Source organism: Coregonus lavaretus (assembly GCF_964263955.1).
Source record: "Coregonus lavaretus genome assembly, chromosome: 11".
NCBI classification, from domain to species: Eukaryota; Metazoa; Chordata; class Actinopteri; order Salmoniformes; family Salmonidae; genus Coregonus; species Coregonus lavaretus.
The window spans coordinates 25,583,456-25,602,982 of record NC_139998.1 but is presented as its reverse complement, the minus strand read 5'-3'; the positions used below and the strand labels follow the sequence as shown (position 1 = coordinate 25,602,982).

Genomic DNA, 19,527 nt, shown 5'->3' with positions numbered 1-19,527 from the left:
ATTACCTTAAATTCCTCATCCTATGTCTCTCGGTTTTCCAGTGTGGGTGATCAAATCACACTAGAAAGTCAGGACAGAGGTCAGAGGTCAATCAAATCCTTCAAAGAAGTGCTTCATTTTATAGTAGACTAATCCTTAACAACAGTCAAAACATTTCATACATATCGTATCCCCAGTGTACAGTAAGACTTCATTACAGTTATTATCAAAATAAATCAAGTTTCATTAAAACTCACTTAGAAAATAAAACTTGTCCCTTTAAGACATATAATTTCTAACCCGTGAAAACCCCCTCAACTAAATTAAATAGTCCACTTAATGAGTCAAACATGTTTTAACACCACTACCCAATGTACATAACAAGTGTATTGTGTGGTTATTTGCAAACCATATGATAAACAAAACAAAAAAATGGCCAGGCCTTGTGTTAGTTGGTAGCTCCCTTCACTGCCTACTCCGTATATTTTCATACTTATCAAACTGCCAAATGTAACTAACATCTCTTCCTAAGACCACATACACGGGAACATCTGTAAAAGATAATGAAAGCCCTTTTCTCCTGGAAAATAAAGTTTACAAATGGTTAACATTTACTTGTAATCATCAACAAGCATGGCAACGATAATTCCACTGTCTTCCCTTAACTCATTAATCGTTTGTTTCTATTTAATTCCTCGTGACTACTCCAGAAGAAGATGACATAAAATCTCTCAAAAGATGAAAACCACTCAAGGTTCTCTGAGTTTACAATTAGTATGTTTAATTGATTACCCTTTAGACTTCATTCTCTGTAATTCTCACAATGATTATTCAACCCCAAAATCGGCTACATTTGATCCCATATCAAATTATCATGGTATCGTTACTGGATCACTGTCCAACGACACAGGTAATATCTGTTTCCCCTTAGATTGTTTCTGTCACCCCTATAAATTTAATATTTTAGTCATTCGCAAATATAATCAATTACTACGCATAAAGAATCAGTGATATTTGATCCCAAGCGTCTAATAAAAAGGTGTTTGAGATGTGATATCCTATGTCTTCCTTAACATATATACTGTAGGGTACTTCCACCAATCCTATAAGAAATAATCCTACTCAAAACACATCAGATAATACCACGTTTCATTAATTGGAATAGACACCTTCTAATATAAACCTATAACCCCTTTCTGGTAATGTAATCATCGCAACCTGTTGCATTGATGTATTAAAATATAAACCTATTGTTTAATAAATCCAGAACCTACAAAAATGTGTACTTCCCCATCAGCGTAATAGTCAAAACTACCTCCCATTGTTCAACGTACCAGAAACAGATTATCGTTTTTAGAATTAGTTAACTGTCTACATAACTCACTGGTGTTACGCAAACTATAGAATTGAATAACAATAATTAAAAATAGTCAAAGAACGTTTCTTATTCAACTATTCAGATTTCTGCTTCACATTACCCCCTGCGTCCTTTACATCCCGATATAGACCAGCGAGCACGACTGTCTTTCACCCGCGGACTAAATCATGGCATTAGTCAATTCTATTCACAAACCACTACTACCTAATAACATATTTGCATTCACGTTACTTGAAGGCATTATTTTAATACTAGTCTACTCAAACAATCTAATTCGACATGTTAAGCTACTTTCCTTTTAACCCAGAAAACCCTCTACAATCTCTATTATTCTCTACCTCTGTCTTTCCATCCAATGTTACTTTAGCAGGTGACAAATTATTGTTAAATTATAGTCAAAACAAACAAAACATCTATTCACAGGGAGGCCACTTTAATTACTATGTTATGCTAGGCCACCATGGGTTGGTAGGACAATCCCTTTCGTGTAATCTAATCAATGCAACCAGTGATCCCACTACACCAAACTTAACCCATTATGTCCCTTACAACTCGCTCGAGTTCAGCGAGCTCCAGTCGCTAACACCCGCAGACAAAAACATGGAAACTCTTCCATTCTTACTAGTATACAAAAACAAAACCCATTCTCAAACAGCGTTCTGCATTTACCTCTATCGTAGGGTTAAAAAACTAACTTGACAACTTTCACAATCCTAGATTGCTGTTGTAGCTTTATGTTTTGGTTTAGTGTCTCTGTTACGATATTGGGTCAGTAACATTTCTGTAGTGATCTCAGCTAAAAGTTTCTATATTCCTCAGTTAATGTTATCAATTAAGATCATAGCCACAGCTCTTATGAAACCACCAATCCGCCATTATTAGAAGTCAGCAGGTCTATGTAACTGTCCTGTAGTTACAGGCTACAGGTAACAAACCAAACACGTGCTGTAGTTGACAAGCATACATTCAATTTGTATCCCATAGTATTAATATTCAATTTAGTTATTTAAATTACGACTCCATGCACAGTAGTTTAAGCTAGCAAACCATTTAGGCAACTCAAAAAATGTCTACCTCGAAATCGTCTCACTATTCCGATGGCATAAGTGAGTCTTTCCATTTGAACCAAGCACGCTGCTAAATCGTCCATTCTACATCACCAAACCAAACACTGTTTGCAGCATCTGTCTAACCAACACATTCCAACAGTTGAATTACACTCAGAAACCCAGATTTTACTCTATACCATTGACTCAATGCTATTGAAATGACAAAGAAATCCCGCAAATAGCCCAATTACAATAGTTTGTCGTCTTAACATCTGATCCATATTGAAATTACTTCACTTCCTCACCATAGCTCCTCAATGATAATTTATTTAATGGAAACCCCAAATTGGCTTTGTACTATGTTATAAGTTACGTCTATAAATTCCAGTCCTTATGGGCAGTTTATTCCTTAAACCTTATCGCTATCACATGATCCATCAAAGGCACCAACTCCGAAAACTTTTATTTATCATTTCCCACCCTTGACGTACGTCTACGTTTTGGGGTTAACGTATTGGATACTAATAATATTCCAATTATTACTTCATCAAATCTCTAGTAATTGCTTAAACACCCATAAAATTCATCATATTTTAATATATTCACATAATCCACCTAGAACGTTAGAACTCCTAGGTACTCACATCAAACAATCCTTTTGTGTTTTTAAACGATTCTCAATCGACACAAATCAACTTCTTCAAACATACTCCCGAGTAGTGCAGCGGTCTAAGGCACTGCATCTCAGTGCTTGAGGCGTCACTACATACCCCCTGGTTCGATTCCAGGCTGTATCACAACTGGCCGTGATTGGGAGTCCCATAGGGCGGCGCACAATTGGCCCAGCGTCGTCCGGGTTTGGCCGGTGTAGGCCGTCATTGTAAATAAGAATTTGTTCTTAACTGACTTGCCTAGTTAAATAAAGGTAAAATAAAAATTAATAAAATACTCCCAGCGGAACCAAAAAACAGACTGTAGTTTCCAGGACACTGCCTTGCCTTTCATGGGATCCTCCCAGAAAATACAGACTTTTCCACTTCTCTCGAAAATAACCTCACGCTCTCCATACCACTCCTATGACCTAATTCTGTTATATATCGAAACTTCTTATCCAAACTTATATCAAATTATCATACCCATTTCTATAATTTATTATGTACCCTTCAGATTAAAATTACTTTCTGCTCTTTGTTCATAAGGTAGCCCATGTTGTTCCATTCAATTACTTAACTTCGTTAGCTGACTTTTTCTCCTTATTAATTATATTCCAGGTCATCGTGCGCTCATTAAATCGCATGCTTTATACGCCTCTTTCATATAATCTAAATCCCATTTAGTGTTGCTTACGGCGATATTGTCAATTATATATTTATTATCTGTAACTTATCCTTTTTAAAAATACCTTCTTGAAGATACTCATTATCTGTCCATGCTGATAAATCACTGAGAAATGGTTCCCCATAGAAAAATCCTAATTTACTTAACATCCATTCGCACATTGTCTGATTTTCAATACTTTTAAAAGAGACTTGTTTTAAATGCGGATTTGTCTGTAATAATTTCGTAATTTCCCTTCGCTCTCCGAGGTAAATGAAGCTCTGATTTATTCTTAATGGTGACTGTCATGCCAGATTCCAGTCTACTAAGTTGGCTATCCCTTGCTTTTATTAGTTCATGCACTATTAGTAATCAAATACTTGAATAAAATCCCCAACTTGATCTTTATTAAAATTTCATTTTCCTATTTTGTCAATGGTGCTATGATTCAACATGCTCATTGTGTCTGCTCTCTCTCCTGGCCGCTTTGAGTAATTCACAAAGGAGTAATTATCCCTTCACCAAGAGGACTGAACATAGGCCTCAAACCCATTCTTTATGATGTTTATAAACACCAAAGGACTCAAACCTCTAACAAAATGCCTACAACCTTTAACAAATGTTGTTGAGGACTTCTTAACAAATCTAACACTTTATGATGATTCTTACACACCACAGGACTCAAACCTCACAACCTCTATCTTTATAATCTCGTCTCGTTAAGGACTTGAACCTCTTAACAACTTTATAATGATTTTTCACATTAAAGGACTCAAACCTCTATCTTTATGTCGTTCACATTAAAAGACCCTACGCCCAATCTTGTTAAACCCACTCTCCTTCTCCTCTGTTTTTTTACTCATTACTCTGAACAAACCCTGTTTAAAATCATAGCACCATGTCATTGTCTAATTTGATATTTCTCCTTACATCTGTTTACGTACTTGAAAACCACTCATCTATTCCCCTCAAAAAAATATTGAATTTTAAACGTTCGTTACAGCTCAGCTTTACTACAGATAAACAGAATTTGACATAATCCAAAAAAATGAAAGTCTGCTTACCTGTTATTTCGGCTGTAAACTGCATCTTTTCGTGACGCCAATCTGCTATGACGAGTTTCTCTGGTATCAAGTAATTCATGATGCAAGAAGATATTTAACACTTAGATGGAGAGTTGATGCAAATTATTTAATAGATACGGTACCGGGTTCGTATAACAAATGGCACGTGCTTTCCCTCGTCATCCGAACTCTGGACAAAGGAAATCTCTCAGTTTATATACTTCATGTTACACGTTTCTTCAACAACATCTGGTAACCTTCAGTGGGCACCCCCCACTCTGATGGTATCACCCTGTACCCAAGTCAGTATATTCCATATATCAATCATTCTAAGAAAAACCCTAGTAAGCTCCCTCGACATAATGGAATCCTTAGCATTCAGACTCTGTGGCACCAAGAATTACCTATCTAACAGATTTAACTTTGTTCATACAACACTATGGCAAGACATTATATCAGCTGTCTTGGTGCATGAGGTTTGCTAGTGGATTTGGACCTCTCTCTTATTCATCGTTGGCTAGTCATCTAGGCCTAACTGGGCTTGCAGCGAAGCACTACTGCTGTTTTTTTTCTCCACATGTAGGCTGACATAGGCCTAACTCAACTAAAAATGTTTATTTTTTTTCTCTGAACTTGGTCTCTCTCTCTCCACAGTTCACAGATGCTCTGTGCATGGACTACCTGCCTCCTGACACAATGGTTCAGACATCTGTCCGGACCTTGTGTGTGTTACACTAATGAGCCAGTGTATTAGTGGCCATGCCATGCTAACAGGAGCTGGCCATATGGTGCTGCTGTCTAACGTGATGAGGGGTGTGTAGCCTATTTAGATGACAGTAATTGGCTAAGGACGATAGCAGTGTTGCTGCTTCATAAACACTTCTAATGAACACATCTCAAGTGGTTTACTGTTTGTAGAGTGGCTACATCTTATATCATCATCATGGATAGATCTTGGCTATGCTATCCATGATAAAGGTGAAATAAATAAATAAATAGACAGCTTATTATACACTGCTCAAAAAAATAAAGGGAACACTAAAATAACACATCCTAGATCTGAATGAATGAAATAATCTTATTAAATACTTTTTTCTTTACATAGTTGAATGTGCTGACAACAAAATCACACAAAAATTATCAATGGAAATCAAATTTATCAACCCATGGAGGTCTGGATTTGGAGTCACCCTCAAAATTAAAGTGGAAAACCACACTACAGGCTGATCCAACTTTGATGTAATGTCCTTAAAACAAGTCAAAATGAGGCTCAAATCAAATCAAAAATCAAATTTTATTGGTCACATGCGCCGAATACAACAGGTGCAGACATTACAGTGAAATGCTTACTTACAGCCCTTAACCAACAGTGCATTTATTTTAAACAAAAAAAGTAAGAATAAAACAACAACAAAAAAAGTGTTGAGAAAAAAAGAGCAGAAGTAAAATAAAGTGACAGTAGGGAGGCTATATATACAGGGGGGTACCGTTGCAGAGTCAATGTACGGGGGCACCGGCTAGTTGAGGTAGTTGAGGTAATATGTACATGTGGGTAGAGTTAAAGTGACTATGCATAAATACTTAACAGAGTAGCAGCAGCGTAAAAAGGATGGGGTGGGGGGGCAGTGCAAATAGTCCGGGTAGCCATGATTAGCTGTTCAGGAGTCTTATGGCTTGGGGGTAGAAGCTGTTGAGAAGTCTTTTGGACCTAGACTTGGCACTCCGGTACCGCTTGCCGTGCGGTAGCAGAGAGAACAGTCTATGACTAGGGTGGCTGGAGTCTTTGACAATTTTGAGGGCCTTCCTCTGACACCGCCTGGTATAGAGGTCCTGGATGGCAGGAAGCTTTGCCCCAGTGATGTACTGGGCCGTACGCACTACCCTCTGTAGTGCCTTGCGGTCAGAGGCCAAGCAGTTGCCATACCAGGCGGTGATGCAACCAGTCAGGATGCTCTCGATGGTGCAGCTGTAGAATTTTTTGAGGATCTGAGGACCCATGTCAAATCTTTTTAGTCTCCTGAGGGGGAATAGGCTTTGTCGTGCCCTCTTCACGACTGTCTTGGTGTGTTTGGACCATGATAGTTCGTTGGTGATGTGGACACCAAGGAACTTGAAGCTCTCAACCTGTTCCACTACAGCCCCGTCGATGAGAATGGGGGCGTGCTCAGTCCTCTTTTTTTTCCTGTAGTCCACAATCATCTCCTTTGTCTTGGTCACGTTGAGGAAGAGGTTGTTGTCCTGGCACCACACGGCCAGATCTCTGACCTCCTCCCTATAGGCTGTTTCATCGTTGTCGGTGATCAGGCCTACCACTGTTGTGTCGTCGGCAAACTTAATGATGGTGTTTGAGTCGTGCCTGGCCATGCAGTCATGGGTGAACAGAGAGTACAGGAGGGGACTGAGCACGCACCCCTGAGGGGCCCCCGTGTTGAGGATCAGTGTGGCAGATGTGTTGTTACCTACCCTTACCACCTGGGGGCGGCCCGTCAGGAAGTCCAGGATCCAGTTGCAGAGGGAGGTGTTTAGTCCCAGGATCCTTAGCTTAGTGATGAGCTTAGAGGGCACTATGGTGTTGAATGCTGAGCTGTAGTCAATGAATAGCATTCTCACGTAGGTGTTCCTCTTGTCCAGGTGGGAAAGGGCAGTGTGGAGTGCGATAGAGATTGCATCATCTGTGGATCTGTTGGGGCGGTATGCAAATTGGAGTGGGTCTAGGGTTTCTGGGATTATGCTGTTGATGTGAGCCATGACCAGTCTTTCAAAGCACTTCATGGCTACAGACGTCAGTGCTACGGGTCGGTAGTCATTTAGGCAGGTTATCTTAGAGTTCTTGGGCACGGGGACTATGGTGGTCTGCTTGAAACATGTTGGTATTACAGACTCAGTCAGGGACATGTTGAAAATGTCAGTGAAGACACTTGCCAGTTGGTCAGCACATGCTCGGAGTACACGTCCTGGTAATCCGTCTGGCCCTGCGGCCTTGTGAATGTTGACCTGCTTAAAAGTCTTACTCACATCGGCTACGGAGAGCGTGATCACATAGTCATCCGGAACAGCTGGTGCTCTCATGCATGCTTCAGTGTTGCTTGCCTCGAAGCGAGCATAGAAGTGGTTTAGCTCGTCTGGTAGGCTTGTGTCACTGGGCAGCTCGCGGCTGTGCTTCCCTTTGTAGTCTGTAATAGTTTTCAAGCCCTGCCACATCCGACGAGCGTCAGAGCCAGTGTAGTATGATTCAATCTTAGACCTGTATTGACTCTTTGCCTGTTTGATGGTTCGTCGGAGGTCATAGCGGGATTTCTTATAAGCATCCGGGTTAGAGTCCCGTTCCTTGAAAGCGGCAGCTCTACCCTTTAGCTCAGTGCGGATGTTTCCTGTAATCCATGGCTTCTGGTTGGGGTATGTACGTACGGTCACTGTGGGGACGACATCATCGATGCACTTATTGATGAAGCCAGTGACTGATGTGGTGTACTCCTCAATGCTGTCTGAAGAATCCCGGAACATGTTCCAGTCTGTGCTAGCAAAACAGTCCTGTAGCTTAGCATCTGCGTCATCTGACCACTTTTCTTATTAACCGAATCACTGGTGCTTCCTGCTTCAGTTTTTGCTTATAAGCAGGAATCAGGAGGATAGAGTTATGGTCAGATTTGCCAAATGGAGGGCGAGGGAGAGCTTTGTATGCGTCTCTGTGTGTGGAGTAAAGGTGGTCTAGAGTTTTTTTCCCTCTGGTTGCACATTTAACATGCTGGTAGAAATTAGGTAGAACGGATTTAAGTTTCCCTGCATTAAAGTCCCCGGCCACTAGGAGCGCTGCATCTGGATGAGCGTTTTCCTGTTGATTAATGGCCTTGTACAACTCATTCAGTGCAATCTTAATGCCAGCATTGGTTTGTGGTGGTAAATAGACAGCTATGAAAAATATAGATGAAAACTCTCTTGGTAAATAGTGTGGTCTACAGCTTATCATAAGATACTCTACCTCAGGCGAGCAAAACCTCGAGACTTCCTTAGTATTTGATTTTGTGCACCAGCTGTTGTTTACAAATATACACAGACCGCCACCCCTTGTCTTACCAGAGTCAGCCGTTCTGTCCTGCCGATGTAGCGTATAGCCTGCTAGCTGAATGTTATCATTGTTGTCGTTCAGCCACGACTCCGTGAAACATAAGATATTACAGTTTTTAATGTCCCATTGGTAGGATAACCGTAATCTTAAATCGTCCATTTTATTCTCAAAAGCTTGAACGTTGGCTAATAGGATTGATGGAAGAGGCAGTTTACTCGCTCGCCGTCGGATCCTTACAAGGCACCCGGATCTGCGTCCGCGATATCTCCGTCTCTTCCTCACGCGAATGACGGGGATTTGGGCCTTGTCGGGTGTCTGTATGATATCCTTCGCGGCCGCCTCGTTGAAGAAAAAATCTTCGTCCAATGCGAGGTGAGTAATCGCTGTCCTGATATCCAGAAGCTCTTTTTGGTTATAAGAGACGATGGCAGAAACATTATGTACAAAATAAATTACAAATAACGCGGAAAAACACACATAATAGTACAATTGGTTAGAGGGCTGTAAAACGGCAGCCATCTTCTCCGGCGCTGTTGAGCTCAGTAGTGTGTGTGGCCTCCACGTGCCTGCATGACCTCCCTACAACGCCTGGGCATGCTCCTGATGAGGTGGCGGATGGTCTCCTGAGGGATCTCCTCCCAGACCTGCACTAAAGCATCCGCCAACTCCTGGACAGTCTGTGGTGCAACGTGGCGTTGGTGGATGGAGCGAGACATGATGTCCCAGATGTGCTCAATTGGATTCAGGTCTGGGGAACGGGCGGGCCAGTCCATAGCATCAATGCCTTCCTCTTGCAGGAACTGCTGACACACTCCAGCCACATGAGGTCTAGCATTGTCTTGCATTAGGTGGAACCCAGGGCCAACCGCACCAGCATATGGTCTCACAAGGGGTCTGAGGATCTCATCTCGGTACCTAATGGCAGTCAGGCTACCTCTGGCGAGCACATGGAGGGCTGTGCAGCCCCCCAAAGAAATGCCACCCCACACCATGACTGACCCACCGCCAAACCGGTCATGCTGGAGGATGTTGCAGGCAGCAGAACGTTCTCCACGGCGTCTCCAGACTCTGTCACGTCTGTCACGTGCTCAGTGTGAACCTGCTTTCATCTGTGAAGAGCACAGGGCGCCAGTGGCGAATTTGCCAATCTTGGTGTTCTCTGGCAAATGCCAAACGTCCTGCACGGTGTTGGGCTGTAAGCACAACCCCCACCTGTGGACGTCGGGCCCTCATACCACCCTCATGGAGTCTGTTTCTGAACGTTTGAGCAGACACATGCACATTTGTGGCCTGCTGGAGGTCATTTTGCAGGGCTCTGGCAGTGCTCCGCCTGCTCCTCCTTGCACAAAGGCGGAGGTAGCAGTCCTGCTGCTGGGTTGTTGCCCTCCTACGGCCTCCTCCACGTCTTCTGATGTACTGGCCTGTCTCCTGGTAGCGCCTCCATGCTCTGGACACTACGCTGACAGACACAGCAAACCTTCTTGCCACAGCTCGCATTGATGTGCCATCCTGGATGAGCTGCACTACCTGAGCCACTTGTGTGGGTTGTAGACTCCGTCTCATGCTACCACTAGAGTGAAAGCACTGCCAGCATTCAAAAGTGACCAAAACATCAGCCAGGAAGCATAGGAACTGAGAAGTGGTCTGTGGTCACCACCTGCAAAACCAGTCCTTTATTGGGGGTGTCTTGCTAATTGCCTATAATTTCCACCTGTTGTCTATACCATTTGCACAACAGCATGTGAAATTTATTGTCAATCAGTGTTGCTTCCTAAGTGGACAGTTTGATTTCACAGAAGTGTGATTGACTTGGAGTTACATTGTGTTGTTTAAGTGTTCCCTTAATTTTTTTGAGCAGTATATTTCAATGTCTGGCTTTGTCTTTGCCGTTTCAGTGCAGACCGCAGAGTGTATAGGATCTTTGTCTTTACTCTGCGTTAATCTCATAGAACCAGACGTGTGTCTATAAATATTGCATACTCTGTAGCTGTAAAGTCTAGCATTCAAAATTACCTGTGAGTTCAAGATGCATGTTAGAAACCGGGGCATTGCTATAGACTGTGGTGGATTCTTGCCGTCTGCTTGTGGGCCGACATATTTCTGTGTCATCAAAGCAAAGGGCCAGCTGCGAACAATAAAGTCTAACCGTTGGCTTGGCACAGCTTCAAAGCTAATGTAATGTGAGGAGTGTGTAGCCAGCCTACATAACATACAGTAAGTATGCGATGAGGTAATCGGTCTGTAGCTCAGTTGGTAGAGCATGGCGCTTGCAACGCCAGGGTAGTGGGTTCGTTTAATAATATAATAATAATAAATAATATGCCATTTAGCAGACGCTTTTATCCAAAGCGACTTACAGTCATGCGTGCATACATTTTTGTGTATGGGTGGTCCCGGGGATCGAACCCACAATCTTGGCGTTACAAGCGCCGTGCTCTACCAGCTGAGCTACAGAGGACCAAACGTTTCCCGTTTCCCACGGGGGGCCAGTATGAAAATGTATGCACTCACTAACTGTAAGTCGCTCTGGATAAGAGCATCTGCTAAATGACTAAAATGTAATAGGGGATGTATTCTCTTATGACCGAAAAGAGCTTCTGGATAATTTCTACCAGAATGTCACGTGCAACCAGAGAAAAAAAACTCTACACCACCTTTACTCCACACACAGAGACGCGTACAAAGCGCTCCCTCGCCCTCCATTTGGAAAATCTGACCATAATTATATCCTCCTGATTCCTGCTTACAAGCAAAAACTAAAGCAGGAAGTACCAGTGACTCGGTCAACACGGAAGTGGTCAGATGATGTGAATGCTACGCTACAGGACTGTTTTTCTAGCACAGACTGGAATATGTTCCGGGATTCCTCCAATGGCATTGAGGAGTATACCACCTCAGTCACCGGCTTTATCAATAAGTGCATCGACGACGTTGTCCCCACAGTGACCGTACGTACATATCCCAACCAGAAGCCATGTATTACAGGCAACATCCACACCGAGCTAAAGGCTAGAGCTGCCGGTTTCAAGGAGTGGGACACTAATCCAGACGCTTATAAGAAATCCCGCTATGCCCTCAGACGAACCATCAAACAGGCAAAGCGTCAATACAGGACTAAGATTGAATCCTACTACACCGGCTCTGATGCTCGTCGGATGTGGCAGGACTTGCAAACTATTACGGACTACAAAGGGAAACCCAGCCGCGAGCTGCCCAGTGACGCGAGCCTACCAGTCAGGCTGAATACCTTTTTATGCTCGCTTCGAGGCAAGCAACACTGAAGCATGCATGAGAGCACCAGCTGTTCCGGACGACGGTGTGATCACGCTCTCCGTAGCCAATATGAGCAAGACCTTTAAACAGGTCAACATTCACAAGGCTGCGGGGGCCAGACGGATTACCAGGACGTGTACTCAGAGCATGCGTTGACCAACTGGCAAGTGTCTTCACTGACATTTTCAACCTCACTCTGACCGAGTCTGTAATACCTACAGTGCCTTGCAAAAGTATTCATCCCCCTTGGCGTTTTTTCCTATTTTGTTGCATTAGAACCTGTAATTTAAATGGATTTTGATTTTGATTTCATATAATGGACATACACAAAATAGTCCAAACTGGTGAAGTGAAATGAAAAAAATTACTTGTTTAAAAAAAAATAACTGAAAAGTGAATACCCTAATATGTATTCACCCCCTTTGCTATGAAGCCCCTAAATAAGATCTGGTGCAATCAATTACCTTCAGAAGTCACATAATTAGTTAAATAAAGTCCACCTGTGTGCAATCTAAGTGTCAGATGATCTCTGTATATATACACCTGTTCTGAAAGGCCCCAGAGTCTGCAACACCACTAAGCAAGGGGCTCCACCAAGCAAGCAGCACCATGAAGACCAAGGAGCTCTCCAAACAGGTCAGGGACAAAGTTGTGGAGAAGTACAGATCAGGGTTGGGTTATAAAAAAAATATCCAAAACTTTGAACATCCCACAGAGCACCATTAAATCCATTATTAAAAAATGGAAAGAATATGGCACCACAACAAACCTGCCAAGAGAAGGCCGCCCACCAAAATTCACGGACCAGGCAAGGAGGGCATTAATCAGAGAGGCAACAAAGAGACCAAAGATAACCCTGAAGGAGCTGCAAAGCGCCACAACATAGATTGGAGTATCTGTCCATAGGACCACTTTAAGCCGTACACTCCACAGAGCTGGGCTTTACGGAAGAGTGGCCAGAAAAAAGCCATTGCTTAAAGAAAAAAATAAGCAAACACGTTTGGTGTTCGCCGAAAGGCATGTGGGAGACTCCCCAAACATGTGGAAGAAGGTACTCTGGTCAGATGAGACTAAAATTTAGCTTTTTGGCCATCAAGGAAAACGCTATGTCTGGCGCAAACCTAACACCTCTCATCACCCCGAGAACACCATCCCCACAGTGAAGCATGGTGGTGGCAGCATCATGCTGTGGGGATGTTTTTCATCGGCAGGGACTGGGAAACTGGTCAGAATTGAAGGAATGATGGATGGCACTAAATACAGGGAAATTCTTGAGGGGAAACCTGTTTCAGTCTTCCAGAGATTTGAGACTGGGACGGAGGTTCACCTTCCAGCAGGACAACGACCCTAAGCATACAGCTAAAGCAACACTCGAGGGGTTTAAGGGGAAACATTTAAATGTCTTGGAATGGCCTAGTCAAAGCCCAGACCTCAATCCAATTGAGAATCTGTGGTATGACTTAAAGATTGCTGTACACCAGCGGAACCCATCCAACTTGAAGGAGCTGGAGCAGTTTTGCATTGAAGAATGGCCAAAAATCCCAGTGGCTAGAGGTGCTAAGCTTATAGAGACATACCCCAAGAGACTTGCAGTTGTAATTGCTGCAAAAGGTGGCTCTACAAAGTATTGACTTTGGGGGGGGTGAATAGTTATGCACGCTCAAGTTTTTTTGTCTTATTTCTTATTTGTTTCACAAGAAAAAATATTTTGCATCTTCAAAGTAGTAGGCATGTTGTGTAACTCAAATGATATAAACCCCAACAAAAATCAATTTTAATTCCAGGTTGTAAGGCAACAAAATAGGAAAAATGCCAAGGGGGTGAATACTTTCGCAAGCCATTGTACATGTTTCAAGCAGACCACCATAGTACCTGTGCCCAAGAAAGTGAAGGTAATCTGCCTAAATGAATACCGCCCCGTAGCACTTACGTCTGTAGCCATGAAGTGCTTTGAAAGGCTGGTCATGGCTCACATCAGCACCATCATCCCGGAAACCCTAGACCCACTCCAATTCGCATACCGCCCCAACAGATCCACAGATGACACAATCTCAATCGCACTCCACACTGCCCTTTCCCACCTGGACAAAAGGAACACCTATGTGAGAATGCTGTTCATTGACTACAGCTCAGCGTTCAACACCATAGTGCCCAGAAAGCTCATCACTAAGCTAAGGACCCTGGGACTAAACACCTCCCTCTGCAACTGGATCCTGGACTTCCTGACGGGCCGCCCCCAGGTGGTAAGGGTAGGCAACAACACGTCTGCCACGCTGATCCTCAACACAGGGGCCCCTCAGGGGTGCGTGCTTAGTCCCCTCCTGTACTCCCTGTTCACCCTAGACTGCGTGGCCAAGCACGATTCCAACACCATCATTAAGTTTGCTGACGACACAACAGTGGTAGACCTGATCACCGACAACTGTGAGACAGCCTATAGGGAGGAGGTCAGAGACCTGGCAGTGTGGTGCCAGGACAACAACCTCTCCCTCAACGTGAGCAAGACAAAAGAGATGATTGTGGACTACAGGAAAAGGAGGGTCTAACATGCCCCCATTCACATCGACAAGGCTGTATTGGAGCAGGTTGAGAGTTTCAAGTTCCTTGGTGTCCACATCACCAACAAACTATCATGGTCCAAACACACCAAGAAAGTTGTGAAGAGGGCACGAGAACGCCTTTTCCCCCTCAGGAGACTGAAAAGATTTGGCATGGGTCCCCAGATCCTCAAAAGGTTATACAGCTGCACCATCGAGAGCATCCTGACTGGTTGCATCACCGCCTGGTACGGCAACTGCTCGGCATCCGACCGTAAGGCGCTACAGAGGGTAGTGCGTACAGCCCAGTATATCACTGGGGCCAAGCTTCCTGCCATCCAGGACCTATATACTAGGTGGTGTCAGAGGAAGGCCCAAAAAATTGTCAAAGACTCAAGTCATAGACCGTTCTCTCTGCTACCGCACGGCAAGCGGTACCGGAGTGCCAAGTCTAGGTCCAAAAGACTTCTCAACAGCTTCTACCCCCAAGCCATAAGACTCCTGAACAGCTAATCATGGCTACCCGGACTATTTGCACTGCCCCCCCACCCCATCCTTTTTACGCTGCTGCTACTCTGTTAAGTATTTATGCATAGTCACTTTAACTCTACCCACATGTACATATTACCTCAACTACCTCAACTAGCCGGTGCCCCCGCACATTGACTCTGCAACGGTACCCCCCTGTATATATAGCCTCCCTACTGTCACTTTATTTTACTGTATATATAGCCTCCCTACTGTCACTTTATTTTACTTCTGCTCTTTTTTTTCTCAACACTTTTTTGGTTGTTGTTTTACTCTTACTTTTTTTGTTTAAAATAAATGCACTGTTGGTTAAGGGCTGTAAGTAAGCATTTCACTGTAATGTCTGCACCTGTTGTATTCGGCGCATGTGACCAATAAAATTTGATTTGATTTGATTTGAAATGATCACAAGAACGGTGAGCAAAAATCCCAGAACCATACGGGGGGACCTACTGAATGACCTGCAGAGAGCTGGGACCAAAGTAACAAAGCCTACCATCAGTAACACACTACGCCGCCAGGGACTCAAATCCTGCAGTGCCAGACGTGTCCCCCTGCTTAATCCAGTACATGTCCAGGCCCGTCTGAAGTTTGCTAGAGTGCATTTGGATGATCCAGAAGAGGATTGGGAGAATGTCATATGGTCAGATGAAACCAAAATAGAACTTTTTGGTAAAAACTCAACTCGTCGTGTTTGGAGGACAAAGAATGCTGAGTTGCATCCAAAGAACACCATACCTACTGTGAAGCATGGGGGTGGAAACATCATGCTTTGGGGCTGTTTTTCTGCAAAGGGACCAGGACGACTGATCCGTGTAAAGGAAAGAATGAATGGGGCCATGTATCATGAGATTTTAAGTGAAAACCTCCTTCCATCAGCAAGGGCATTGAAGATGAAACGTGGCTGGGTCTTTCAGCATGACAATGATCCCAAACACACCGCCCGGGCAACGAAGGAGTGGCTTCGTAAGAAGCATTTCAAGGTCCTGGAGTGGCCTAGCCAGTCTCCAGATCTCAACCCCATAGAAAATCTTTGGAGGGAGTTGAAAGTCCGTGTTGCCCAGCGACAGCCCCAAAACATCACTGCTCTAGAGGAGATCTACATGGAGGAATGGGCCAAAATACCAGCAACAGTGTGTGAAAACCATGTGAAGACTTACAGAAAACGTTTGACCTGTGTCATTGCCAACAAAGGGTATATAACAAAGTATTGAGAAACTTTTGTTATTGACCAAATACTTATTTTCCACCATAATTTGCAAATAAATTCATTAAAAATCCTACAATGTGATTTTCTGGATTTTTTTTCTCCTCATTTTGTCTGTCATAGTTGACGTGTACCTATGATGAAAATTACAGGCCTCATCTTTTTAAGTGGGAGAACTTGCACAATTGGTGGCTGACTAAATACTTTTTTTCCCCACTGTATATTTTCTGTTGTATTTTTGACTTTATGTTTTGTTTTACCCCATATGTAACTCTGTGTTGTTGTTTTTATCGCACTGATTTGCTTTATCTTGGCCAGGTCGCAGTTGTAAATGAGAACTTGTTCTCAACTGGCTTACCTGGTTAAACAAAGGTAAAAAATAAATAAATACAATTAATACACTAAGTGAATTTGTCCAAATACTTATGACACTTGCAAATGGGAGGACTAGATGTCATTTCTAAATGGTAAAACAAAATGTGTATGACATTCTGTACTGTCGCCTCATTTGACCTCAAATCCAAAATGCTTGAGTAGAGCCAAATTTAAACATTTTAGCTTCACTGTCCAAATAAATACGTAGGGTAATGTATTAATAGGCCTATCTCTCTTTAAGAATCTTCACAAATCACATTTTGTTTCTGTTGATATCTTGGCCTTATGCAAACAGTGGGGCTTTTGCAAATGTCTAATTTCCATAGAAAATGAGCAGACCCCAGCTACTATGGAAAACGAGAGAGGTGACTGTGATAGTGGAAGTGAGAGGGAGGAGAGACTGTGCCAGTGGAGCAGCTCCTGCACTGGGCCCTGACCTGACAGTCATTAGTGTGACTCACACAAGGCTGAGGTCATGCTAGTTCGTCATCCCTCCAGCACCATCACCATTCACAAAGCCCCACTCGCCCACTCTCTCACTCTAACTCAGTGGAACAGAACACAATAGACACACATGAAGCAGAACATGAGTGCTGTACTGTACCGTATACTGGCTGTAGCCCCCCCCCCCCCCTCCCCCTGGGCTGACATCCCAGAGCCAGAGATTATGTGTCAGTCAGTCTCACTATGCTGCTGGGGTTGACTGCATCACAGGCAGATTAGATGACTGCTTGCTAGGCTGCATATGATGGATGGATATGCTGCACATTCACGGCAGATATATCTATGTCAGGGTGTCTATGGGTTGTGTTTCTTAGCAACCAGATTACCTCTCACTCTTAAATCAGTAACTGTAGTTGGTTGGTGGTGGTGTTTGGTGCACTAACAAACCCCTTGATTTCTCTCCTCCTCACCAGAGTCTGTGTATAACCTCCTCCCTAAGGAGCTCCAGCTGCAGCCATCCTCCTCCTCCCAGACAGACGCACCCACCATGAGCCAGAAGAGTGGGGGAGAGGCCGGACCGCCCCCTTCTGCAGCCATGGCCTCAGGTAAGCCCTTCACTCTGACCCCACCAGCCTGACCTAGGATCAGATTACTCTGTCCGCATCCTCACCTAGATCATTAGGATGCAGAACATAAGACTGACCTTAGTTCAATGTCTAGTCGAAAACTTCACCCTAGTTTACTTCAGTGTGTGCCTGTGGGGCAGTTGGTGCTAGTGTTGGTGTATTCTGGGAAATTTAGTTTTCACCTCTGTAGGGTAAATGTGGGCCATGGTTACTGTAGACAGGACAGGTGTGAGAGAGTGGGAATAAATATTGTTTTGTTTGAATGAACGAACATGGCCTTGGTCTATATATTATTTTATTTGCATTAGCCTATAGCTAAAGTCATATTAGGCTGGTATTGCTTGCAATCTGTCTCTCTCGGGTCTAATCAAAAATGGATAAAAAATTGTTTTGTTTTCTTTCGATTGTCCTACGTTTTCATCTCTCTTAGATGGAGCAATGTAAATTAGCCCCACCACTAGAGACAACCTTATGTCCGTTTTTGTTCTTAGATGATGAGAACAGGTTAAAAGAGCTAGGCTATAATTAGCAAAGCAGTTATTGTGTCCTTTTAGCACTTCTGAATTAGCACGCCTGTCTGAATCTGTCTGCGATAGACTTTCTGTGAAGATAAAATTACATACACACACACAAACACACACACAGAGTCATGTAGACCAGCATAAAGAAAACATCTCATGATATCTCAAGAGATGGCATTTATATTAGATCAGAAAAACAATATGTTGTGTCACTTCAGCATGGTTGGGCTATTAAAGGGATACTTGGGGATTTTGGCAATGAGGCTCTTTATCTACTTCCCCAGAGTCAGTTGAACTCCTGGATACCATTTGTATGTCTCTGTCTCACTGTTCTACATGACTCAGTGTGTTTTTTTTACGGCAGAGTATTCATACCTTTTAGCACAGGAAGCTGACTGAACTCAGTAGTCATAAGGCTGCTGTCATTATGCACAGTAACCCAGGATTAGGTAGAAGTTGACCCTATAACCACTGGTAGAGGCTCAGATAATTCTCAACCCCTTTAATGGTTACTGCTAGGATTGGGGTGTAGGGTAGACTGGTCCCAGATCTATATGTGTTTTAGCCAATTCTTCTGACTCTTGTAGTCATGCCATACATGAACCAGGCTAGGGTAATCTGATTCTAGATCTGTGGTTAGGGACAGCTTCTACCACAAGTTCATTTTCAGAGTTGGAGAGCTGGCTTCATGCTAGCCCAAGCAAGCACTACATGCATCATCATGTTATCCAAAGACACTTAAATAAACAAAGGATCAGCTATCCTCAAACAGTATTTACAGTGAGGGAAAAAAGTATTTGATCCCCTGCTGATTTTGTACGTTTGCCCACTGACAAAGACATGATTAGTCTATAATTTTAATGGTAGGTTTATTTGAACAGTGAGAGACAGAATAACAACAAAATAATCCAGAAAAACGCATGTAAAAAATGTTATAAATTGATTTGCATTTTAAAGAGGGAAATAAGTATTTGACCCCTCTGCAAAAAATTAGTACTTGGTGGCAAAACCCTTGTTGGCAATCACAGAGGTCAGACGTTTCTTGTAGTTGGCCACCAGGTTTGCACACATCTCAGGAGGGATTTTGTCCCACTCCTCTTTGCAGATCTTCTCCAAGGCATTACGGTTTTGAGGCTGACGTTTGGCAACTCAAACCTTCTTCT

At 43.2% G+C, this 19,527-nt stretch overlaps 1 protein-coding gene across 1 annotated transcript in view; it reads left to right on the top strand.

Annotated features, from left to right (window-relative positions):
- LOC311137216 (nuclear factor of activated T-cells 5-like) overlaps window positions 1-19,527 on the top strand; it is a 42,618-nt gene that overhangs the window by 11,611 nt on the left and 11,480 nt on the right. The window contains exon 2 of the mRNA XM_084171585.1: window positions 17,691-17,822. Coding sequence (XP_084027711.1) covers window positions 17,691-17,822 — 132 coding nt within the window. The remainder of the gene's footprint in view (window positions 1-17,690; window positions 17,823-19,527) is intronic.